The 24,834-nt window shown below is 37.6% G+C and overlaps 5 protein-coding genes across 6 annotated transcripts; 3 read left to right on the top strand and 2 right to left on the bottom strand.

The window, feature by feature from the left end:
* The first annotated feature begins 564 nt into the window (after positions 1 to 564).
* On the top strand, positions 565 to 1,591 carry LOC137739129 (chlorophyll a-b binding protein of LHCII type I, chloroplastic-like). The gene has a single exon (XM_068478625.1). It carries the CDS (start codon positions 623 to 625, stop codon positions 1,418 to 1,420), a length of 798 nt encoding a protein of 265 aa, XP_068334726.1. The 5' UTR covers positions 565 to 622; the 3' UTR covers positions 1,421 to 1,591.
* LOC137739127 (uncharacterized) lies at positions 1,516 to 10,572 on the bottom strand. Of its 2 annotated transcripts, none has more exons than XM_068478623.1 (20): positions 10,403 to 10,572; positions 10,025 to 10,323; positions 9,791 to 9,911; positions 9,604 to 9,686; positions 9,088 to 9,311; positions 8,875 to 8,992; positions 8,375 to 8,457; positions 7,977 to 8,180; positions 7,142 to 7,498; positions 6,697 to 6,847; positions 5,919 to 6,107; positions 5,494 to 5,700; positions 5,295 to 5,387; positions 4,831 to 5,045; positions 4,133 to 4,696; positions 3,971 to 4,051; positions 3,797 to 3,882; positions 2,531 to 3,262; positions 2,172 to 2,325; positions 1,516 to 2,038 (listed from the first exon to the last, which is right to left on the bottom strand). In XM_068478623.1, exons 1-20 carry the CDS (start codon positions 10,530 to 10,532, stop codon positions 1,963 to 1,965), a joined length of 4,167 nt encoding a protein of 1,388 aa, XP_068334724.1. In that variant the 5' UTR covers positions 10,533 to 10,572; the 3' UTR covers positions 1,516 to 1,962. The 2 variants fall into 2 exon arrangements, with proteins under 2 accessions (XP_068334724.1, XP_068334725.1); XM_068478624.1 differs by having other exon boundaries at positions 9,791 to 9,908.
* A 152-nt stretch (positions 10,573 to 10,724) lies between these two features.
* LOC137740832 (autophagy-related protein 8i-like) lies at positions 10,725 to 11,887 on the top strand. Its single transcript, XM_068480638.1, has 5 exons — positions 10,725 to 10,878; positions 10,984 to 11,039; positions 11,167 to 11,219; positions 11,484 to 11,602; positions 11,730 to 11,887. Exons 1-5 carry the CDS (start codon positions 10,839 to 10,841, stop codon positions 11,828 to 11,830), a joined length of 369 nt encoding a protein of 122 aa, XP_068336739.1. The 5' UTR covers positions 10,725 to 10,838; the 3' UTR covers positions 11,831 to 11,887.
* A 1,122-nt stretch (positions 11,888 to 13,009) lies between these two features.
* On the bottom strand, positions 13,010 to 15,865 carry LOC137739194 (uncharacterized). The gene is made up of 9 exons (XM_068478742.1): positions 15,724 to 15,865; positions 15,588 to 15,653; positions 15,076 to 15,444; positions 14,759 to 14,996; positions 14,553 to 14,610; positions 14,061 to 14,147; positions 13,811 to 13,942; positions 13,546 to 13,684; positions 13,010 to 13,416 (listed from the first exon to the last, which is right to left on the bottom strand). The coding sequence occupies exons 1-9, from the start codon at positions 15,795 to 15,797 to the stop codon at positions 13,191 to 13,193; spliced, it is 1,389 nt and encodes a 462-aa protein (XP_068334843.1). The 5' UTR covers positions 15,798 to 15,865; the 3' UTR covers positions 13,010 to 13,190.
* Positions 15,866 to 15,999: 134 nt separating this feature from the next.
* On the top strand, positions 16,000 to 16,742 carry LOC137739195 (ubiquitin-ribosomal protein eS31 fusion protein). Its single transcript, XM_068478743.1, has one exon. It carries the CDS (start codon positions 16,087 to 16,089, stop codon positions 16,555 to 16,557), a length of 471 nt encoding a protein of 156 aa, XP_068334844.1. The 5' UTR covers positions 16,000 to 16,086; the 3' UTR covers positions 16,558 to 16,742.
* The last annotated feature ends 8,092 nt before the right edge of the window (positions 16,743 to 24,834 follow it).

Raw genomic sequence — 24,834 nt, 5'->3', positions numbered from 1 at the left:
TGACTTTTGCAAGCAAATACAATTTGTCAAACATTAATAGTTAAATAAGTTAGCCAAATCAAATCCCAGACTATATTAGTTTTATTTTAATATAATAGCCAGGAAATTTCGAAGCACTGCCAAAACAAAGGAGAGTACATGGTAATTTATATACGACAATGTAACATCCGCTTTTACGTGGATCACCACCACTTGTTAAATTCATGATCGCACTACCAGTCGTTAAATATAACAATGTATACAATATATTGGCATACTCGAGAATTTTCGTAACAAGGGATGTCCTACACTTGGGGCTACGAGGACTAGAGAGTGACTCAATATCTGTTCTGGGGAAACAGTCCAAAATAATTTGAACACAATCCGATTGCAATTTGCAATGGTATCCTTGATTGATTGGATGGGAAGGTGAGCTGGATGCTTAAATCACTACATCACCCCTTTGAACCAATCAGGAAAAGGATCAAGATACACATCGATTCTGGATAGGATTCTGGATCTCACAGGACCACCCTATAAAAACAGAACCATCATATTCTGCACACTCAAACCATCCAACAATTTCATCAGCATCTTCTCTCTCTCTCTCTCTCTCTCTCTCTCTCTCTCTCTCTCATCCCCAATGGCAACTATGGCTCTCTCATCCCCATTCACTGGGAAGGCCATTCCTCTGAACACACAGACAGAGTTCTCAGCTGTCCAAGGAAATGGTAGGGTTTCTATGAGGAAGACGGGGAAAAAGCCTGCTGTCTCATCAGGGAGCCCCTGGTACGGCCCTGATCGTGTCAAGTACCTTGGCCCATTTTCCGGTGAGGCTCCATCTTACCTAACCGGAGAGTTCCCTGGTGACTACGGATGGGACACTGCTGGGCTATCAGCAGACCCCGAAACCTTTGCCAAGAACCGTGAACTTGAAGTCATTCACTCAAGATGGGCAATGCTTGGTGCTTTGGGCTGTGTTTTCCCGGAGCTCCTCTCCAGGAACGGAGTCAAGTTTGGAGAAGCAGTGTGGTTTAAGGCAGGAGCTCAAATCTTCAGCGAAGGTGGCCTTGATTACCTTGGAAACCCAAGCCTAGTTCATGCACAGAGCATTCTAGCAATCTGGGCAACCCAGGTGGTTCTCATGGGTGCTGTTGAGGGTTACCGCATTGCCGGAGGACCCCTTGGTGAGATCACCGACCCACTGTACCCAGGAGGCAGCTTTGATCCTTTGGGACTTGCAGATGACCCAGAGGCATTTGCAGAGCTTAAGGTCAAAGAACTCAAGAATGGAAGGCTTGCCATGTTCTCAATGTTCGGCTTCTTTGTGCAGGCCATTGTCACTGGAAAGGGCCCCATTGAGAACCTTGCTGATCATCTGGCTGATCCTGTTACCAACAACGCTTGGGCTTATGCCACCAACTTCGTGCCCGGGAAGTGAGGACACCTAATCAGTGTGCACAATAGATGATTTTTAAGCTACCTACTTGTATGTAAAATTAAGCTTCAAAAAATGCATCAATGGGGAATTTTAACTTGATCTTGAAAACTTGTACATCCATTGAAGCTAGATTATACAATTTACCGTCATATCTATTATTTTCTTATTACAGTTCACAACTCCAGATTTTTCATGCGAACCGCAAAACTGGATAACTCAGAGCTAAACATACTTTGTGTTTTGCATCAAGGACCCAAAAGAAAAATGAACGCTAAATATAAAGGATACCTATCACCATATCATAGTCCTCTAAGAGTTTACAATTCTTGTCGCAACCTAGCTGGTCTTCTACACATGCTATGCAATTCAGAGAACAAGAATTTGCAGATGGCAGACCAGAGTGAAAACTGTGAGACTCTTACTCATGATAGCAGGACCGCTGTTACTAAAACAGCCGTTAAAAACATGATTGCTGGAAAGAAAACGCCTCGCCATGTGAAACATTAAATCACCAAAATACCAACTTGACTCTTCTGCGTTCATCAACTGACATCAAAAGATTCAGAGAACTCAAGCATTTGCATTCCTCTCCCAGCTACTGCAATCTGATAATGGTTCCTAAATGAAACACAAAGAATATTTGGTAAAATGCCAAAGAAGTATGGTATCAGTTCATATCATGCTGATATACTAAATCATTCTGCTATGAAGGTAGTTGTCAATCTATGTTAGTACAAGGCACTTTACTCACCGGCCACACACTTTAGCATCCAGCGCTTCTGGCTCTGGCACACTTATGATGAAATAAGAACCCTCAATTAGTTTACCTTCATCCTCTAGACGCCAGCACCTGACACGTTGATCAAGACCAGTGGAAAAAACCCAAGATCCGTCTGTCCAAACACCTTCATAAATAAAACACAAATTGATTACACAGTAAATACAGTGAATTTCAGCAAGAAAAATTACTAACACTAGTCCTTCAAAAGTTCTAGGAAAGGAGACATAAAAAAAAAACAAAAAAAGAGTTTAAAGACAGAGTCTTTATTCTCAACATTGGGAATTACTCTACAATGGGATAGTAATCACGTTTCAAAGAATTTCCTTTACCCTTTACAGCAGAGCTGTGAGCTGAAGGGACTTTATCATGATTTAGGAATCTGATCCAATAGTTCTTGTCTTGACTAGAGTGAATAATTTTTCTTTTACTTCCAAGTTCAGTGACTGAATTTGTAATTTCCAGTGCCATATTCTCAGATCCAGTGTTTGATGCTGAAACTGACAATTCAAACGTAAGACAACTAAGCGCTTGATCATCACCCCCACTAATTAAATTGTACAGAAACCCAATTTCAGGACTTCGACAACCCTCTACATCTGAAACATGGAGAGAATTGACACCCGATTGATGAATGGTCTTGAAAACAACTAAAGGAGATATTTCACATATATCAGATGAGGAATCAGAAGCATTCACTTCGGAAGCAGTATCATCAGCTTGGGAAGAAACTGTTCTGCTCTCGTGATCATTTTGCATCGATGTCATTCCATCCATAATGTGATTAGGAAAATTGCGTTTAGTTTCCTCTCCAGCTTTTACAGTGGTGGAACCAGTGCCTAGTTTATTCTTTGACATGCTACTGCCTAAAGATCTCCACTGTCGTCCACCCTGACTTCCCCTCCCTGTCCGTGGCCTTTTCTGACAATCAATGAACTTTCCAACATCAAGTACTGATACAAGTTGCATGAAAGCTTGAATGCTTTTGGTGAGGTCCCAAAAGGCAATACTTCCGTCGGTAGCCCCACTAATGAGAATATACAAACTCCCCCTCTGAACATTATCTGCAAATCAAGTTATATTAGAGACAATACTTTGAAAATATAAATTCAAAACATCAAAACAATAAATTAGGACAAAAGTGAAATACAAATAATATTCACAACCCAGCAAGAACGTGCTTAGGCAGTATAAAAATCATGACAAGGGACAAAGCTCAGGTTACAAAGAGAAAAGTGACCGTCTAGATTTTCAAGATATGAGGCTCACAACTATCTCAAAAATATCAACCTGGAGCTCAGAGAAAGGTATTTTATGCATTATAAATTAATAGGGGTGTCGAGTTTAATTTAAAATATGAAAAACCATCTCTTATGTTCAACTAAAGGACTTTAGATGCATCAGTTGTGACAGTACCAGTAATCCAAGGAAAAAAAAGGGGAAAAACATCAGATCAGAGAAGGCTATGTGTACAGACTTTAATCAGTACAAGGTTCATCCCAAATTCAGAAGAGGGATTCAGAAATTTAAAATGGTGAAATTTCTAAAACCCATACACCCATTTCTCAAGCCCATATATGATCCATTCAATGACTGACCTTCAGAAGGGATGCATGTGGGAAGGATGACATGCTGCAATGCCAAAACTGGTGATGATAGCGGAACCAACACAGAAACATCAAACCTACAGTATCATAGAGGAATGTCATATATGAACTATGACGTGATGCGAAAATCATTAAAAATAGAAGATAGGGCTCCCTCATTAATACCATAGCCTATAGGGCAAAACTAGAGCCCGCAATGCAAGGGTGGCATCTGAACAAGCAACAACAATAAAACAAACGGTAATCCTGAAAGAAATCGAGAACTTAGAATTAGATCAAAAAGAGAAATTAGATAAGAATAGCAAACAATTAGTCATTTCCTATTACCTGGAACCAGCACATTTGACCAAAAACGCAGTGACAGCTAGGTATCTCCAGTCATCTTCATATTTATCCTTAACTGAAGATTTGAACTCCATATTTCCCTTTTTTGAAGACACTAATCTAGATCCTGCATCAGCTTCTTCAGTAGAAACATTCCCAGCTAGACCAATTTTTTTCCCTATATTGTCTGGAAATTTTGGATTACTAGAATACTTGACTGGCATATCTGTTGAAAGCCACTGGAATGACATTGAAGATGACTCTTGCAACAAAACTTTATTTCCATTTCCAGTGATGTTATGCTGCTGATCAGATAGTATTTCATCCTTTTTGTTCACCTTATTACTTCTTAGTAGCCAAGAAGTTAAGACCCGCTTTGCACCAACTGAAATCAATAAAACTGGAGTTTCTCTGTTCTCCGCTGCTGCATTTTTTTCATTTATGCTGGCCGCATCTGATGGAACAATGTATAACTTTGACACACAGCATATTGATCTCACAGCTGATCCACCAACATGCTCCCCAAGCAATTTTGATGCAGACCAATTTTCAATACCTGGCGTATACCTAAGTAAATCATTATACATTTAGCTGGTTTTGCATAACCCTCCGAAAAACCCCAGTTTCATAGCGGAGGTGCTCAACTACTTTCTCTCTTTTTTCAATTTTAGAAAGTAAATTGCTAATAATTGTAACCATACCTAGTCAACCTCACAGTTCCATCTTCACACCCACTAGCCATCCAACTAGATCCAGTGAATAGGCTGTACTTCTCATCTACTCCAGGTTGCAAATCTTCAGAGACAAAGCATACGGAATGCATCTCTCTCCCATGAAATTGCATATGCAAATTCCTGGAGAGCATCTTCCTTTCACCATCAAGAACCCATCGCCTATGGATATAAATGATCTCATCCTGAAATTCAAATAAATATTGTGCAGACTTTTAGTGCAGAATTTAAGATAAATACAACATTTTTATAAACTTGATGAAAACTTACTCTTTTCTATTTCAAAGTAAGCAAATGAAATGTATACGGAATGATCAAATGAAAAGATAGCGTAATGTGCCTAGCAGAAAAAGAACATTTAATGGCATAAATAAAACTAAAACAACTCATATCGTAGCCTGCTATGGATGTCTACTTTTTGGTCAATTACAAACCTTAACATATGCAAAACAGTTCTTTATTTCTGGTATATCACCAAGATAATAGGAATGTGGCCGCCTCCATCCACCACATGGAATTTGGACAACCTGGAACATATACGGATCCTCAGGCACCAAAATAAATAACACAAAAAACTTACAATCGTTTCAGGGGAAGAAGTTATAGGTACAGCCATACAGGAAGGGACAATACCTTGGTTTCAGTTATTAAATTCCAAATTATAAAATCCACTGATGCAAAACCAGCAGCACAATGACAGGTTGACAACTCATTAACAGAGCTATTATCAGAAACGGATTCAATAAGACTCAACTCTTTCACTTGTTTCATCCCTATAAATTGCAAACTCTTCATATCTCTTTCATACTCCAGATAGCATATACACCCATCTGCTCCTGTCTGAGAAACTGGGAAATTAAGAAAGCAGTCGTATTTTCTCTGGTAACTGCTATAAAGTGTTTCTAATAAAGAAAAGGGAAAAGGTAAAGTTTAAAAGGCATTACAATTTCTCACTACTCACTATACACAAAGACACACAAATAACTTTGGAAATAATGGAAAGTAAGTGTTATAATCAGTCATCACTCTTGCAGATTAAAAGTCAATTGTGACCATACCGAGCGTATTTCAATCTTTTCGGAGCTTAGTCTAGCAACAGCCAGACTTGAAACACTTGATATTCCATGAGCTCCTTTGAAGTAATTGGACGGAGATATTTTCATGTTAGGTTCTACCGTTCCATGCAAGACACTCTTCAACAGGGGGAACAAAACAAGATTCCCACGTATATCTCCACATACCAATACCTACAAAAATCGACCAGAAGAATATAAAAACAATTAAGTTTATCTGGACCATACCAAATAGTTTCTAAAGAAATTAAACTAATATCAGTTTTCTCTAGATTTAATTCAAGAACTGAAAAGTTAACGAAGCCACATCTTCTTTTCACATGATCAACAATTCATGTATAATCTTTTATAAATTTAGGCAAACAGTTAAATATTTCCTTAGACTTGTCCTTAAAGTCTTCATATCTCTCTGTACCTGAGCAGTAGTCATAGTCTCCCCTTATCTAATATACAAGAATATTCAATAACATGATTTCATTGTGTGTGTGTGTGTGTGTGTGAGAGAGAGAGAGAGAGAGAGAGAGAGAGAGAGATGAACAAACACTAACGTTGGGAAGGATAGGATATATGATATGTCGCTTAACACAACAGTGACCACCATGTGTTATATTTTGTCTTAATTTAAGCTGGCCAGTGTCAACCCACACTCCACGGGGTTTCCCTGGTATTTAAATATTCCATCGTAGTGATTCTGGACACTTCATGCCAATCACAGGACCACGTGCAAATTAAGAGGAAAAAGAAGACAATGGAAAACAGTTACCTCTTCCTCCAACAATGCATCCAAACACATTATTCGAGTTCCGAAAATTGATTTGAACTCTGCCATAAGAGAGACATTGCAGCTCCTTGCAGAATGGTCAGACAACCTCCAGAGCTTTAATGTTCCTCTGGGATCAGTGGTGAAGATATACCTACATGGTATGAACAGCAGAATTGGTGATTTAAATATTTTAAACTTCTGCATCTAAAATTTAAAGCAAGGCTTGGATGATGTCTATCATTGGAAATTTAAGTGGCACGGGTATACCATTCTAGAAAGTGGAACACTGGTATGTGTAGTCATTGTATGATATGGACCACCCTTGCCAATTATGGACAACATATATCTAGAATGAAGACCTTGATAACATAGTTGCAATGAAGAAATCAGGTATTGAAGAGAAAATTGATAATTATTTTTTAATAGAGCAAAGACTGATCATTACCCAGAACCTAGTGACTTGGACCAATGTGTTCCTAGGAGTTGCCTCTCTATCCCAGCTGACCAAGTAAGGGAGAAACCCACTTTAGGAGTACAAGCATCACGTATAACGCCAACTATTGTTACGTTTCCTTTTCCGTCTCCAACAGAAACCCAGTCCTCAATGCTGGAGCAAAGTTCAAGTGGTTCTGACAACAAATCCATACAAACAATCTGGACCTCCTGACTGAGGCGGACGAGTTCAGTGCATTCAACTTCTCCAGTGTCCAATAATCTAGCATGGTACAGATAGCCATGGTTTGTTGAAACATAAAGGGTATCCTCACATGCAAAGCTCAAGCAACGGACGTATTCGCTTTTGCTGGACCAACTCAGAAAAAGGAAACAGTATTTCTTAATACCAATGTAAAGTAAGATAACATTACTATATTCACTAGATTTCAGGAAGACAACATCTAAGAAACATAAACCAAAATAAGGAAAATGTGTGTGCATATATAAGTGATTATAAGGTTTTGCTTGGATTCTGAATATTGAAGAATCAATTTTTAGGCCTTAACTACCCTTCCACTGATCGTTCGCAACACATTAAAAATTCTATAAAACATCCTCAATAGAAACAAGATTTAAGAGGTTGGACTCTTACAGCCACAATACTTCTTGGCTGTGATGCCAATGAATCAAAACCCTAGCTGAGCAGGTGGAGGACCAAATTGTTATATAGCATTTTCTAATACAAAACAATATTTTTACCAAGACTACAAACTTAAGTTTTTATTTTCTTGGAGTTAAGAATTTGGGAAGGACCCCAAAACCTTCTTCAATAATCAAAGCATTACCTGTCCATAGGTCCAATATTCTCTGAAAAAGTAGGGATATGAACTGTGTATGTAATCGTTCTATTAAATTCTTTTGTATCTGCATGTCCCTCCAGGCTCCCAGAGGAAGTGTGCAGCTGATGCACTTTAATTGCAGAATCAAAACCAGCAGTAATGAGAAGTGAAGAGTTTGGATCATACAAACAACGCCATATGCCCCTTCCTCTGCACATAACAGGACCACAAAAAGGGAATGATCAAGGCTGTTACCAGAACGGCAATGTTTCTGGAATCACTACCAACAATTTTTTTTCTGTAAAATTTATTCTTGCTATTTCTACAACCATTTCATTTACAGATTCAGGTTAAATAAAAATGAATTCAAATCATTGACAGAAAAAGAACCACAAGGCACTTACGTGTGCTCCTTGATCATCTGAAGGTGTTTACCATCCAGTCCCCACACACGACATGTGCAATCCTCACCAGCAGTGACAATCAACTAAAACAAATAAATGGTTTTGGAATCAGCAATCCATACATTAGGAATTTTACAATCTAGTCTAAATCACCAGGACCATTTCCATCATGAGTTAATCACACGCGAGACAAACCCAGTGTGATTACGTAGAAAGTTCAAGTTGACTTGGATAATTGATTTTGGAAAGTTTATTCTTCTCACCATACATATTGACACAGTGATTAAATGGCATGCTTAGAGATAGATAGGATTGAAAACACAATCAAATGAAAAACTTTCCCCAGGATTTAACTGAAGCTAATAATCTGTTCTTATCTATATTGCTTTGACATGGTGAGTTGATTTTCCAATGATGTTATTTTGTTTGGACAGTAGAGAAACAAAAAAGAAAGGAGAAGAAGAAGACAATGACTGCTCAAAAGCTTTTGTAAAGCTTACTGAACCAAGAATACAGCAGTCCCAAACTCGGGCATTGTGACCAAACAGCACAAGGCCAATGGACTCTCCTGGATTCTCAGAATGCTTTGTTTCTGCACAAACTGCCCAGACACGAGCACTGTACCAAAGAAGAGACAAAGTTATTGAATGGAAACACTCTCAAGAGGAAAACACATGATAGTAGTTTTAGGATCATAGAATCAACAAATTCACCTACGATCGTCAGAGACAGAAACCAATTTGGTTCCATTAAAGGACCAGGCTATCCGAAAGATGGAACCTTCGTGTCCAACAAGTTTGCTTACATGAACAGCTTCATACTGGCAAGCATGAGGCTGAACAGAGTCTGAGAATGAATTTATCTGATCAATGCCGTCTTCTACTTGATTTGTTAAAGATGCAGCATTATACCGAGACACCACTTTCCATACAATGATCTGCGGAAACCCAATTCTTTAAAAGTTAAGAACTTAAGAAAAACAGAAAAATTAGTACATTAAGACTATTAATAGGGGCATAGGGGGAAGGCAGTGATTCATAGAATACGTAATGAATCAGATCCCTTTGAAAGATTTTTGTAATTATGAATCTATGATAGTTTTCTTTTCTTTTTTTCATTTCAAAACCTCGGTGAAACTTAGAAAAATAGAACAATTTAAACAAGCTTTGGGTGCATATAGTAATCATTTGGGTGGGTGGGGAGAATCATGGAAAGAAAAGACTAGGCACCTCATTATAGATAGTACCAGATGCAACACGGAGAGCTTGAAGAGTGTCTCCCCATAACCGCATTGAATAAAGAAGGGTCCTCTCTACAGTTCAAATTAAAATTTGAGTACTTGAACTTCAAATAAAAATTGGAAATCTAAAAAGAAAGCTCAAAACAAATTAGTTAATTCAGTTAGAACTAACTAACCAGGATGTTGAACTTCAAGAACCACAGCAGAAGCTAAGAGATCCCATAGATGGACAGAGTTGTCACTACACCCTATAGCAAGACAATCACCTTCCCCATTTGAGCCACTCACAGAGCCCTGCTACCAATCCACCAATCAAACAACAAAAACTAAATTCTCAACTCCACAACCCGAGTAAGCTAGCTGGAAACCCATTAGTTAATGAGAAAAAGCATTAGAATTTGAAGGTTTACCTTAACGAAGGAAACATCCAAGACCCAGTTTGAGAACTTTGGCAAGGATTGCAACAGAGTCAAACTGACATTGACTTGCTGCACCGTTTCAATCTGCAAACTAAACATCTTCACTCTCCTTTCGCCGAACACGGAAATTTTGAAAGCAACAGAAGACGCCAGTGTTCCCTCTGCGCGTTCAGTACTAGAACTAGAGCTACAACAGATTATCCCGTGCACTCGAATCCCTTGGAACACATCGAACGATCTCACCATTGTTCCCATTTCCAAATCATACACCATGATTTGCGAACCCGACCCTATTTTGTGCATTCAAATCAACATTACAATGAATTTGAAGCTGAAAGGGTTTAGAGAGAGAGAGAGAGAGAAGCGTACCTGCGAGTAGGTAAGGGAGAGCAGAGAGGGGAGAAGGAAGGTGGAGGAAGCAAAGGGCTGAGATTTCTCCGAGGGATTGGCCGCTCTGCAGACGCCATGAACCGCTCTTCTTCTCCACTGCCATAGCCATGCTTTTGCCTTTGCTTCGTGCTCAAACTCCTTTGCTTCGTTTATTGTCCGAGTTTCCGACTCAACCGTTTGAAACGTGAAGGATTTAAGCGTTTTGATGGGCCTCGCCGGGTTGGACCCAAATATTCGGCCCAAAAAAAATTCGTTAAAATGCAAAAGAAAAGATAAACCCAAGAAGTAGAGTCATCTCGTCTGCGGTTGCATCGCGTTTGCGGCACTCTTTTCTTCTTCTTCTTCTTCTTCTTCTTGTTCCTTCCTCCTATCTCATCAGAGAGTCAGAGTCGGAGAGACAGAGCGACAGACAGCGATGGGTCGAACAAAAACATTCAAGGACGAGTTTACATTTGGTGTGTTGGGATTCTACAAACAAAATCTTTGCTCCTTTTGTTTGTTATTGTTTTTGGAATCGGGCTGAGGCTGATATGTAAATCTTTTGAAATTGTTTTCTTTAGATCAAAGGATTGAAGAGTCACGGGACATGGTGGCCAAATACCCTGATCGAGTCCCCGTAAGTTGTTCTTCTGAATTTTGGGCCCCAACTCTGTTAATCTTCTGTATTATTAGTCTTAATCTTTGTTTTTTTTGGTAATTTGAAGTGAAAGAGTTTAAATCTTTGATATTCATATTTACTGTAGGTCATTGTGGAAAAGTATGCGAGGAGCAATCTTCCTCAGATGGAAAAGAAAAAGTAAGTTTATAGACCTCTTTTGTATGCAAAAGTAACTCACCAGAAACACCAAACCGAAATAGTAAGGAGACTAGGGTTATGTTTTTCATTTAGGTTAAAGGTTGTATTGGTCACTAGCATTCAAATATTTATATTAGTTTCCTTGATGCCAACTGCCAAGGACCCAATAGGATATACATGCATGATACATACAAATGAACTTGATTGTTAGCACCCCTATTATAATTAACATACATCTCTGATCGATTATCTCTTGGATGACAGATACCTCGTCCCTCGAGACATGTCCGTCGGCCAATTCATTTACGTTTTGAGCAGCAGACTTCACCTGGCCCCTGGAACAGCTCTCTTCGTTTTTGTGAAGGATACTTTGCCTCAAACAGGTATATTCAAGTCAAGTTACTTCCGTGTATCATCGGCATTAGCATTTCTTGTTTCCGTATTTTTGTCATGTATATATAATGCTAATATAGCAGCAGCGCTCTTCGTTGTCGGGAATGTGATTTGCAGCTAGTTTGATGGATTCTGTATATGAATCGTTCAAGGACGAGGATGGATTTCTGTACCTGTGTTATAGCACTGAGAAAACCTTTGGCTTTCATCATCAATGAAATGATGATGCCAATCTTCACACAAGATCTTGAACAATGATTTCCTCTACTTTCATACTTCTCTGTCTCGGTATCTCTATGAATCATATGCAGACTTTATTCTTCAATTTCCCAAAAAAAATGGAAGGCTTCAAATTTTAGTTGTTCAAACTTCATTTCAAACCTTGCTCTTTACAGACATTGTTTAACTTATAATTGGGCGAATGTGATCCGCGATTGACATTACCAATGTCGGAGTGGTGTATCTGATTCTTATCCACGCAATAACTTTTCGCATTCATAAATTCAGCTGATGCTACATTTTGTAGCAATCTTGTTACAAAGTTCCGCGTCCAAACGCACCAGTGACTCTCAGTGTATTTTTAAAATTTTGTCGCCACTTTATTGATTCAAATTAACACTCTAGATTGAAGCAAGAAAGTGGTAATGAACCCCTCTTTTTTTCTAAGTACAAATATATCGAAAACCCAACAAAAAAGGGGGAAAATTAACTAATTGAAAACCAGACCGAATATCGAATTGAAACTGCAAAAAAATCAAACCGAAAATTATTAGTTCAGTTTTGGTTATGATGGTTCGGAAAATAAACTGGCGTGAACCGAATTGAATGAGATATAGATTGATATTTTTATTTATTTATGTTTTGTATTCATCTTTAAAAGCTAATTCCGAGTCAATCTTTAGCCAAATTTCAATCTAAGGCTAGGCAAACCCAATTTAAGGCTCAAATATTTTGAACCTTATTCGCTATATATATTTTTTTTCATTTTCTCTTCTATTTCTACGAAAAAAAAATGAATAAAACTAAAGACCGAAAAAGGACCGAACCAAAAGAGATCTAACCATAATATTTCGGTTTCTCCTTTACAAATTGCAAAAATAGGATTGAATGGTAATTTCGAAATTTTGAACCAAATGAAACAAAACCCACCCCTAGTATCAAATGCATTGTGTTCAAACTTACTGTTTTCGAATTATGTTCTCCATCCACAATTATCCTGATTCCAAATCTCCGAATATGTAGAAATTTTCGAATTTGAAAATTGTAATTGTATCCGATTTGATTCTGAAATTTCGAAATGAAAATTAGAAACATTATTTCGGAAGGATAGTTTGAAATGAAAATTAGAAACGTTGTTTCAGATCCTATCCTTCGGAAAAAACACCCTTAGTACCAATTTAGGCTTCCTGTAATTTTAATGGAATTGGTTCAGATTGTAATTATTCAAGGAGCATATTGCTGCCACTAATCAATATGAATGAAAAGTCCGCTCTTGCATTTGACAGCCGAGACAGCAAGAATTTCCAAACTAAAAAAACAACTATGAATGCGGGTTCAATACAAGAAGAAAATTATATCTCAAGAATGGTTGGTGCATCTACCAATCAATAGATGGTTTTCAGGAGAAACGCTAGACGGAACGTATTTGACAAACTCTGCTTCTAATCCTCGTTCCTTCATCCACATTAACCTACCCATGTCTATAATCTGCTTGCACATAAAACCTAACACAGCCCTTTCAACTGCCTTCATATTTCGCACACAGTCTTCAACTCCATCGTCTATGCCACATTGCTTCCTTTCACTGTCACAACATAGTTTTTCCACTGATAAGCAACCGTTACAAAAGAGGACAGAAAAAGGGAAAGCTATCTCGTGGAAAGCGTAACCATAGTTCAGGCTATTCAAGTAAACACAAGTTCAAGATGATTACATGGATTCTAAATGCGGTCTGCAATCAGTAACATCGCGAAGATTAGCACCGTGATCAGCATCTACTGCCCAACTGGTAAACCATGTAATTGCATGGAATACCTCTTTGGTGATACCCAACTCTAATAAATATTTTTTATCTGTAGGGAAGCCAATTTATACAGCCCATTTAACGATGGAAAGATATATGCATATAGTTTAAATGACATATTACTTCAACAACTAATTTATGAATTTTATGGCGACAAAAATTGATTAGTGATTACTTATGTAGTGCTTCCACTGGCAAAGATGATGACAACATGTTGCTATAGCCAAACCTCTCAGGTTTGGGTTAACACTGAGCCGTTCGATATTGCTTTGCAAGTGTTCCCCAAGGCAACATCTCAGAGTTAAATCTGCACAAGAAACATACAAACAATATTAACATGAAATACAATGATTGCTATGAGACTCTAACTTCTTATCTATATGTGATGACTTCGGTGGCTTTAAGGTGAGTTTATCGTTGACTACCTGTTGCAGGCCCACAAAGATGTTTCCCAATAGCCAGGTACTGACCTCCCCGCAATGACTCAACAGCATTCAAGTTTAAATCCTCAACTGCAAAAGTTAAAATTTGAACTATAACAAAGTATCTGCCATCTTATATATAACAGAAAAAATCACATGCTATGATTTCTGCCCATGGAAACAAATGTAGTGTCTGGGACAGACAAATGGTGTTGTACATCCAAGTCCCAGATAACTAGCCACATGCACAGGGGCGAACCATGTGGGCTTGAAATTTTGTGAAACTGCATATAAGTATCTGCATGTTTATAACCAACATCTGCCTATACCTAAATGAGAGTTGTAAAAACTTAACTGTCAAGGAAAAAATAGCACTGCATTTATTTTTTTCCCTCAAAAATCCCATCGCACTTAAATTATCATATTCTGATTGAGATACTAAAACTACAAGAAAATTTTATAGTTTCTAGTAAACAAAATTTCAAGAAACCTTACTGTCAATTCTCAAACGCTGCAAAATCAATCTCTCCTTCTGACGCAGGGATCGATCAGCCTAGAATTAGCATTTTCATGACATAGAGAATAAATAAGTTATTAGACAATCAAGGTCTGCGAAGGTGACGAGCATATTCAAATTTCCCTATATGAAATACAAGCAATCAATCTAACCTTAGGAAAAGGATGCATTCAACCAAACTAACCTTTAACTTGTACGATTTCCTCTCAACCAGAAAAACCCTTTTGATCCCATAACAATCTGCCAGCATTTGTGTCAAGTATCCTCTCCCCGCCCCAAACTCAACCACCGCAGGAACACCATTGCCATCACCAGAGTCAGCCCTCTCTCCTCCTTCCGAATTCTTCAATACCCCAAAATCTTCCAAGTTCCCAAGAATTGACACCTGCTGCATAACATGTTTCTCTTGAAACGGAATTTTTCTGCAAACAACAACTTAATCTTACACAATCAAACAACCCCTACGATGAGAACAAACCAAACATTCCAGCTTCTACATACCTGTCTACCTCTCGTTTAATCCACATCCCACAAGCTTCTGTCACCTTATACGAGTCCCGAATATCCTTACACAAAGATTCATGAACAGACTCAATTTTTTCAACTAATTTGTAAAAATCAGGCACAGTCATACTATAAACAGCATTCCTCTTCATCTCCGAAACAATGTCCAAAGCCCCCAACAAGGGCTTATTAGACGATGCCAAATCTCCGGGCCCGTCGACTCCCAACGATTCTATTTCATCGTGGTCGTCTTCTTTGCCAGCATTGATACCCTTTTGGTAAAAGGGTTGGTTGGTCAAAGACTCCACTTGTTTGAGTAAAGGGCACCTCCTCACATGTCCTTCGAGATTTTCGCTAAGTACAGAGCTATTCAATCACATAAAACCAACACAACAAATAAACAGTTTCAATAACTCACTTGCGCACACACACAGAGACCATGTTTGCTAAAAGCAAGAAATATTCAAACTTCACATTTCATAGACTAATAAGAGAACGAAGGAACTTACTGAGAAGGGTCAATTGGGCATGGAACCCACTCGCCATCCAACCTCGCTGTGTGGTTCCCACAAAACCTACCATGATATGAACAATCACAAACCAACTCTAGAGAGAGAGTGTGAGAGAGAGAGAGAGTGAGCTTACAGAGAGTCGTTGAGGGGGACATTGGCACAAAATCTCTTCTTTTTCGGAAGCCAAAATTTGCATCGAGTCTCCATTTTTTGCTCCGTTTTTTTCACTCCTCACCGCCTCCAGGCCAGCGAAGTTGAAAATGCTTCTTCCATCTGGAGACGGTGCGGGAACGCCTTTTCGTATAAAATAAACGCCGCGTCGTATTATTAGGTTACTGCTGGGCCAAAGCCCATTTGCTGAAGCCCAGGGACAAAAACTCCCCTTGTCCTCAAAAACCCTAATCCCCTCTCCCTTCTACTAAGGGCATATTTGAGAGAGAGCCGAAAGTTGAAACCCTAGCCGAATCTACCTCTGCGTCTTCTGCGGACAGCAAAGATGCAGATCTTCGTGAAAACCCTAACGGGGAAGACGATAACCCTAGAGGTTGAGTCTTCCGACACCATCGACAATGTGAAGGCCAAGATCCAGGACAAGGAGGGCATCCCGCCGGACCAGCAGCGACTCATCTTCGCCGGCAAGCAGCTGGAGGACGGCCGGACCCTTGCCGACTACAACATCCAGAAGGAGTCGACTCTGCACCTGGTGCTCCGCCTGCGCGGTGGCGCCAAGAAGCGTAAGAAGAAGACTTACACCAAGCCCAAGAAGATCAAGCACAAGCACAAGAAGGTGAAGCTCGCTGTCCTCCAGTTCTACAAGGTCGACGATTCTGGAAAGGTCCAGAGGCTGAGAAAGGAGTGCCCCAACGCCGAGTGCGGCGCCGGGACTTTCATGGCCAACCATTTCGACAGGCACTACTGTGGTAAGTGTGGTCTCACCTATGTGTACCAGAAGGCTGGCGGCGACTGAGTCAAACGCACCGTTTTATATGGCTGTTGGGAGTATCGATATGGTAGGTTAAGTTGAAATAATTTTGATTTAGACTTGGAACCGTGGTTTTTGTTGTGGATTACGTTTTATGTATTTTGATATGGTATTTAGAATTTTAATTTCAAATTTTTGGAGTTAAATGGTTAGCTCTCATAATTTTGTTATATTATGTGTCCTCCCATTTTCTGTGCCTTAGTTTATTGAATGGATGCATGAACTCGGATTGTTGTGATTTTCTGCTGAGACAATTCCCGGATGGAATTCATTATGTTTGCAGTGCGTTCTTTTCTGATTGTTGCTTGGAAATTCATTATGTTTGATTACTATAAGACGTACAACTTAATAATGATTTATTTTAGGTTACTTTAAACACAGAGAGAGTGTTTGACTGCTTCTTCTGCTGAAGCACTTGTGCTTTTATTAAACTGCCGTTTTTCTGTCTCTCGCTCGGTCACAATTGCTTCTTCTAAGCCATTTGTTTAGTGATTTTGTAGTCCCTGGGTGGTTCATTTGTAGAGTGTCCTGGGCCTGGCTGTGTGATTGCCCAGTGTTGCTTCTGAGATGGCATTCCGTATTGTGTTCTTCATAACATCTTGCATAATGATGAGCATTTGGATTTCTAAATGGATTTTCAACGTCCTCCTGCAACACTCTCGTTAAGATCCAATTGCTGACACTCATTTGTTCATTGGGTGCCATATTGCATAATCTATATTTGAAATTCGAATTTTGAAGCAACTCATATTAATGTTGAACATGATATACCCAATCAATGGATTTTGAACATAATCTACGTTTGAAAAATTATCTAGGCCTTAACGGATGTGACATTTTTCATTGGTTAGGTACTTGTTTAGAATGTTTAAAAAGTTTGAGACCAATTTAGAATGACATTAAAATGTTGGAGGATTTAGGTACTTAATCCTGTTTTTTATATTCTTCACTTATTTTATGAATACAATCAAACTGACACCGTTTTGGGCATTATCTCTTCCCCTTGATGAACTAGGGCTATCTCTAAATTAATAGTTTTTAGTTATTAGGTCAATTTTGACTCTATCTAGGAGATTATATCCCTCTTCATGCCTGCACAATCTCAAACTCCATTCTTTTTGAAATGTTCTGGCACTTTCTTCCTGGTCTATGGAAGTACTTTCAATACCCACGTCAATGTTCTTTCTGCTTCTGCAAGTTGTCTTTCATCCTTATCTTCAGATTAACCCTACTAAATGTTAGAGTTAATGTAGAAATATAGAGAATAATCCGAATGATGACTTTGAGGTACGATTTGAATCATTTCCTTAACGTATTGTTTGTCCCCATTCGAATGAGTTTGCTAAAGGGTTCTTGGCAAATCACTTCCAGGATACAACAAAGTATGAAATGTTCAATTAGCAAAACCGAATTATATTTCCTTAGAAATAACTAGAAAGAAATTGTATGAATGTGATGGAGAGAGAAGAAAACAAAGAATGTAGAAACAAATATCTGAAATTGTGTGTGAAACATTATGCCACAATAGGTATTTATAGGCATTAAAGCACTGGTTCATCGAATCCCTTCATTTTAGTTGAAGATATACAAGCCCTTCTTAATAATGTTGATCCAAAAGACATGTCTTCTATTTAGAATTTTCAGAAAATAAATATTGACTAATTACATCTTTTAATTCTACTTATATAATTTAAGTAAACATCATATCTTTTAACCAAAAATTGCAACCATTCAATAAAATATACAACAGTAAAAAGTTGAATAAAACCCAACCCTTTACTAAAGGTTGTCGTCCGTACGCACATATGCTGCACAATGCAGCACCAAGTCATTCATATATATATATATATGTATATATATATATATATTATTGAAATCTCTAACAATCCTTCTCAATTTTAATAATATGATAAATAATATAATAACAATTCTCTCTTATATATGTATATATATATATATATTATTGAAATCTCTAACAATCCTTCTCAATTTTAATAATATGATAAATAATATAATAACAATTCTCTCTTTATTATTAACCACAAACATATTGATATAATCATGCATACAATAAAGGTGTCTTTCGAATTAAACCTTTCATTAGTGTAAGTAATTCAAAGTTATAACGAATGCAATGGTGACCTAAGTTTAAACCAACTATTCTTATGTTAAAACCAGAATCACTACACACATGACCATGTCTTTTTTTCTTAAAGAAATTTCTGAACCAATTAAGCATTATTATGGCCTTGTGCTTCACCCTGGTTTCATGAACATTTACAAGAGAAAACTCAACTCTTGGTAGAAGCGGCACCGCTTCTTATGTTCATATAGGTGAGACTCATTCCCATGTCCCTTCTACTACAGACGTAACTACAAATAACCTCATTAAGAGATAAAACTCATCCTCCTAAATGTAGCAGTTTTGCACTGATCATCCTAGAATGAGTTATATATTAATTTTCAGTGCTTTCACAACCACTTATCAGTAACTTATTATTACCCATTAAACTTTTAAACTAGTGATGTTCTAGACAAAGTCGGGTTACCATTATTGGTTGCTAATTTTCAGTAACGGCTTTTAGCCCCATCCCACTAGATGTACTAACTACCAAAGCTCTTGAAAGTGCTTTCGTTAACGGATCCGCCAAGTTGTTACTTGATTTAACATAAATAATATTAATAACTCCATCAGTTATTAATTGCTTGACATATTCATGTCTCAAGCTAATGTGTCTAGATTTTCCATTGTATACCTTATTGTATGCTCTAGACAAAGTAGCCTCACTATGACAGTATAAAGAAATTGATGGCATTGGTTGTGGCCACAACTCTATTTCCAATGACAAATTTCTAATCCATTACGCTTCTTTACCTAGTGCCGTTAATGATATAAATTCAGATTCCATAGTTGAATGTGCTATACATGTTTGCTTCTTCGAAACCCAAGAAATTGCTCCTTCGACAATTGTAAAAATCCACCCTGATGTAGACTTATTATCATTAGCACTTGTTATCCAACTTGCATTTGAATATCTTCCAAGTACTGCTGGAAACTCATAGTAAGTAAAACTCAGGTTAATAAGATAACCAAAAATTTTATTTATTACTTTCCAATGGGCAGTACCTGGAGAACTAGTGTATCTAGAAAGTTTGCTTACTACAAATGCAATATTTGGCCTAGTACAATGCATGGCATACATTAAACTTTCGATTGCACTAGCATACTCAAGTTGTCCAATGGACCTACCAGAATTATTAAGTAAAGTCTCACTAGGGTCATAAGGTGTATTTGCTTCTTTTATTTATAGATGCTTAAACTTAACAAGCAATTTTTCTATATAATGTGCCTGACACAAAGTGTAACCCCTATTATCCTTCTTTACTTTAATTCCCAAGATAGTATCTACTTCATTCAAGTCCTTCATTTTGAATTTTGAATTTAGATACTCTTTAGTTTCATATACACCTTTCATGTTCGTACCAAAAATTAGCAAGTTATTGACATATAAACATATAACAACACCATAATCATTTGTGAATTTAGAGTATATGCATTTATCAGCACTGTTATGTCTAAATCCATATGATAAAAATGACAATATCAAACTTTTAATGTCATTGTTTTGGTGCTTGCTTCAATCCATATAACGACTTGACTAATTTACAAACTTTTTTTTTCATTCCCAAAGAGAACAAACCCTTCTGGTTGTTCCATATAGACTTCTTCATCTAAATCACCATTTAAAAAAGCCGTTTTCACATCCATTTGATGCACATGCAAATTATATAAAGATGACAATACAAACAATATTCTAATTGATGTGAGCCTAGCTACTGTTGCATATGTATTGAAATAGTATATTCCATTTTTCTGCTTAAAACTCTTGGCAACCAGCCTGAATTTAAATATCTAAATAGACCCATCTATATTGTATTTTCTTCTAAACACCCCAACACCCCCTTCGACTAAAAATACAATAGATTGAGACGAAATAAAATCAGAGCCTATAGTCTTTTCTTTTCTTAACCTTTGGCTTTTCCTTGGTTCATTAACAATTTCAGACTGTTTTCTTTTTTCACCTTGAGAGTGACTAGTAGCCGAATTAGAGAATGGTGTTTGATCATTCTCTTTTACAAACATTGAGTAGTCTTTAAAAAATTTATTTTCTATAAAATCAACATCTCTAGACTCAACTATTGTGTTTGAGTCTAAATTAAGCAACCTATATGCCTTTGAATTATTTGCATATCCTACAAATATGCTTTTAATTCCTCTTGGACCCAACTTGGATCTCTTAGGATTGAGTGCCTTATGAAAAGCTACACAACCCCATACTCTCAAATATGACAAATTTGGTTTTCTTCCTTTCCAAATTTCATATGGTGACATGTGTGTTTTTGTAGAAGTAATTCTATTGTGTATATAGCATGCAGTAAACAATGCTTCACCCCATAAATATTTTGGAGTATTAGCATTAATCATCGTGGAATTAATCATTTCAGTGAGTGTTCTATTTTTTCTTTTTGCCAAACCATTTTGTTGTGGTGTATAGGGTGCAGTTCTTTGATGTAGAACATCATGCTCTTCACAAAAAATATCAAATTCATGTGAAAAATATTCACCACCTTTATCATTATGGAGGCATTTAATTTTCCTTCCTTTTCGGTTTTCAACTTCAGCTTTATAGCGCTTAAAATACTCAAAAGCTTCATCTTTATTAGACAATAAATAAACATAAGTGAACTTAGAACAATCATCTATAAATGTGATAAAATATTTTTTTCCTCCTCTTGTTAAAACACCATTAAATTCACATATGTCAAAATGTATTAAGTCAAATAAATTTGTATTTCTTTAGGCAGTTGGAAAATGTTTCTTAGTCATTTTTGCTTGAATACATGTTTCACATTTATCACTGTAATCATCATTGTAAGCAATTAAACCAAGTGTGCGCATGTATTTTAAAGATCTAAAATTTACATGAGCTAAACATAAATGCCATAAATGAGAGGAAGATTCAACAATATGAGAGGAAGATCTAAAATTATACAAAGTCTGTGGAGCTAGGATATGTGGTGCTAGGATCTTTGTTGCTAGGATCTATGTAGCTAGAACCCCCTTGACTTGTTTCTGCATATCTTGCACGCCTCCTTCGCATCACATCTCTTTTTGGAAGAACTACCTTTTTTCTTTGATGCCTTTTTACCTAGAGGCCTGAGGGACTGACGAGTCAGTTGGGTCTCCAGCACTTCTTCAGGCGTCCCTTCCGTCTCTTCAAATGTGTCGCCTTCTTGTTCGGCCGTGTCTGCTTCTGACGAACTGTGTAGACCCATGCCGTGCATGACAACTTCTAGACCAGTTGCCACAATTTTGTATTTGGAGCAATCTTTGACAATTTGCCAACATTCCCATTTGTTGAATGATTTGTTGTGGTTCTTCGCATTGTAGAATGCTTGTGCTTGTAGTGTCTATAAATGTGGGATAAAACAGTATTATAAAATGCGGACGTAACACAAATAAATAAATTAAAATATTGATGCGGGTGGAATACATATAAATAAATAAAAATATTGTCACCTGATCCGCTAAACTTGTCCCAATATGCATATTACCGGAAGCATGAGAGATGGTGTTTTTCCAACAAGTAAAGGATGCGTTGAGTTTTTTCCAACGACCTTGACTACTTCTGGCGTCTTTTCCATGTACATTGCAAAACGCTTTCGTAATTTTACTCCACATTTCTCACTTATCCATCTCATTACCCATAATCGGGTCATGAGTAGTGTGAACCCAACATTCACACAACGTAACATCTTCAATGAGCTTCCACGAAGTCATTTTTTTCTCTCAAAGTGTAGAAAATATTGAAATATGGTGTAAGGTGGAAGATGAGGGTTAGGTATTTATAGAAAAAAAATTAAAATTTTTCTATATTTTTTAACAATTTTTCATAACTTTTAATTAATTTTTTTTATAAATGTTAATTTAGTTAATTAATCTGGACCATTGGATTTGAAAAATATTAACGGTCATAATTTTGACCGTTGTGCCTTTTTTTTTTTAATTTTTGGGGGAAAAACGTGGATCGTTGATCTATGGATCAGACGGTCCAAATCAAAATTCAAATTCAAAATTTTTTTACCGTTGGAAATCCAATGGTCCACAAAACTAGCTGTTGGAAATCCAACGGCCTAGAAACGAACACCTGGCCTCCACCCGATTATCTTAGTGCGCCTGCGTTGGTGGGCCACCTGCACTTTTTGTTGTTGGGACGCACGGCCACGCTCGCGTGTATCGCACGCGCCTGGCGTAAAAAAAAAAATCAAATGCCCTCTGACGCCACGCTGGCTTCAAATGGGCCGATCTATGGCTCTGTCGATTCTGGGTTAGCTTGGAGACCAGCTTAAGCTGGGTGCTAACCTATCTGCTGGACTGGAGTGGATTGGCTGGGTGCCGGGCCAATAATTTGGTTGGGTGCCGGCCTAAAGAGTCCTTGGTGGAACTGCTTTAGAGGACTGGTGTGGGTTAGTTCCATGCCTTCCCTTATCTTTGTTACATCTAGTTATTATTTATTTATTTTTTTTGTCGAAAATAAAGCTTCATTAATGTTGAAATATTACAGCCCTACAAAAACAAAGAAGGCATAAAGCAAAATAAAAAGGCCCAAGTAATAGGAGAGCAACAACCCAAAACAAAAAAAGATGCTCATACTAACTTAGGTTCAGAGAAAGTAAAGACAACAAAGATCAACATGGAAAACTCTAAAAACCAAAACAAGTAGTAACCCGCCGTTGCCACAACAGCTAAGCCGGCAACCACCAAGGTCACCGCTAGGGAGGAGAAAACCCAAGCAAGAAGCTATTGAAAGCAACACAGCACTACAACAACCCAAAACAGAGAAAGCACCCGAGCCAAAGAGTAGATTTGAGAGTGTTGAGCCAAATCAAGATACCCACCTCACCATCGGCAACCACAACTATAAGAGAGGTCAGAACAAGTAGCAGGATGACGGGAAGGACCAAGGGGGTGTGTAAAACACCCTTCTTACCACGTGAGTCATACGACACTAGTTATGTTTCCATGTATTCGTGGCTTCCCTTGTTCTTTGGCTTCGTGGCAATGATATATTCCCAATTCAAAAAATAAAATAAAATAAAAAATAAAAAAAATCCTAAAGCAATTGCCAACACATAACTTGTAATGTAAGTGTGGAGGAACTCATTAATTTAATTTAAAAATGAAAATGAATAAGCATTTATATCCACACTCATCAATTCAAAAATGAAAATGGTTAAAGGTGAATCATATGCCCATGTATTTTATATTTTACCTAAGTAGAAATGTTACTTTCTTATACAAAGGGGGTTAAAATGGTTGCGAATCCATTAGTTCCGAGATTCAAACTTAAAACCTCACACTTATAAGCACTGTTTTAAAAATTCCCTTTAGTGCCGCATAGGTCCTACCTAGGCAATAGGCGGCTAGCCACCGTCCTGATTAATACCTAGGCATTTGAAAGTTAAGAAATGACACATAGACCTGCATAGGCACCCGCCTAGACTGCCTAGGTCGCGACTATGACTTAGATAAAAAATCGATAACTTTTTTTTTGCTTTTTTTTTTTCAATAAAATATAAGAGACTTGTTGAATATTTGGATGAACACTCATTATATGCTTGTTCCCCCATGTTTTCAATATATTCTTATACTTTATAACTATGTCATTTCATTTTGTAATTTATGTATTCCAATAAATTTATGTATTTTTTAAGTATAAATAGGCACTTATTTATACGACATATAGTAAACTTAAATATGCCTTGGCACTAGCCCCAGCTCGCCGCCAGAGTAGCGCCTAGCGTCTTTTAGAACCTTGCTTACAAGTGAAAATAAATATCAATAAACCGTAGTACTAAGTGGGAAGTAAAATGTCATTTTGGTCACCTGATAATTGACGAATGCATCGTCATTAACCATTAGATTTAATACTACGGGTGGAGAATAAGTGAATGCGCATTTGATGTTTTAATCTTATTATACTTCGATATCTAATCTAACGGTGAATGATCATAAGTTTCTAATCGCTAAGCAACCAAGAGAACGAGACTCATGGCCCAATTTGTTTGTTGCAAACCCATACATTGGTCTACAACCCGCCGTATGCCGTTGGAATCTCACTGGTGTGTTGAGATTCCAAATTTCTTATATGGACCACAAGGAGAGAAAATTAGAACATGATTCATAAAAACCAAAATACG

Source organism: Pyrus communis, chromosome 7 (assembly GCF_963583255.1).
Source record: "Pyrus communis chromosome 7, drPyrComm1.1, whole genome shotgun sequence".
Lineage (NCBI taxonomy): Eukaryota > Viridiplantae > Streptophyta > Magnoliopsida > Rosales > Rosaceae > Pyrus > Pyrus communis.
This window is presented reverse-complemented; position numbering and strand designations above follow the sequence as displayed.

What these genes read in the sequence shown, in the direction of transcription:
- LOC137739195 (XM_068478743.1), top strand. Translation starts at nt 16,087, where the DNA reads ATGCAGATCTTCGTGAAAACCCTAACGGGGAAGACGATAACCCTAGAG.
- LOC137740832 (XM_068480638.1), top strand. Translation starts at nt 10,839, where the DNA reads ATGGGTCGAACAAAAACATTCAAGGACGAGTTTACATTTG. An exon ending in CAAGGACGAGTTTACATTTG is followed by an intron (nt 10,879 to 10,983) that starts GTGTGTTGGGAT and finishes TGTTTTCTTTAG; the next exon opens with ATCAAAGGATTGAAGAGTCA. An exon ending in CCTCAGATGGAAAAGAAAAA is followed by an intron (nt 11,220 to 11,483) that starts GTAAGTTTATAG and finishes CTTGGATGACAG; the next exon opens with ATACCTCGTCCCTCGAGACA.
- LOC137739127 (XM_068478623.1), bottom strand. Translation starts at nt 10,532, where the DNA reads ATGGCTATGGCAGTGGAGAAGAAGAGCGGTTCATGGCGTCTGCAGAGC. An exon ending in ACTGCTGTATTCTTGGTTCA is followed by an intron (nt 8,458 to 8,874) that starts GTAAGCTTTACA and finishes TATTTGTTTTAG; the next exon opens with TTGATTGTCACTGCTGGTGA. An exon ending in GTTTTGCCCTATAGGCTATG is followed by an intron (nt 3,883 to 3,970) that starts GTATTAATGAGG and finishes ATGATACTGTAG; the next exon opens with GTTTGATGTTTCTGTGTTGG.
- LOC137739129 (XM_068478625.1), top strand. Translation starts at nt 623, where the DNA reads ATGGCAACTATGGCTCTCTCATCCCCATTCACTGGGAAGGCCATTCCT.
- LOC137739194 (XM_068478742.1), bottom strand. Translation starts at nt 15,797, where the DNA reads ATGGAGACTCGATGCAAATTTTGGCTTCCGAAAAAGAAGAGATTTTGT. An exon ending in ATTAAACGAGAGGTAGACAG is followed by an intron (nt 14,997 to 15,075) that starts GTATGTAGAAGC and finishes TGTTGTTTGCAG; the next exon opens with AAAAATTCCGTTTCAAGAGA. An exon ending in AGACCGCATTTAGAATCCAT is followed by an intron (nt 13,417 to 13,545) that starts GTAATCATCTTG and finishes ATGTTGTGACAG; the next exon opens with TGAAAGGAAGCAATGTGGCA.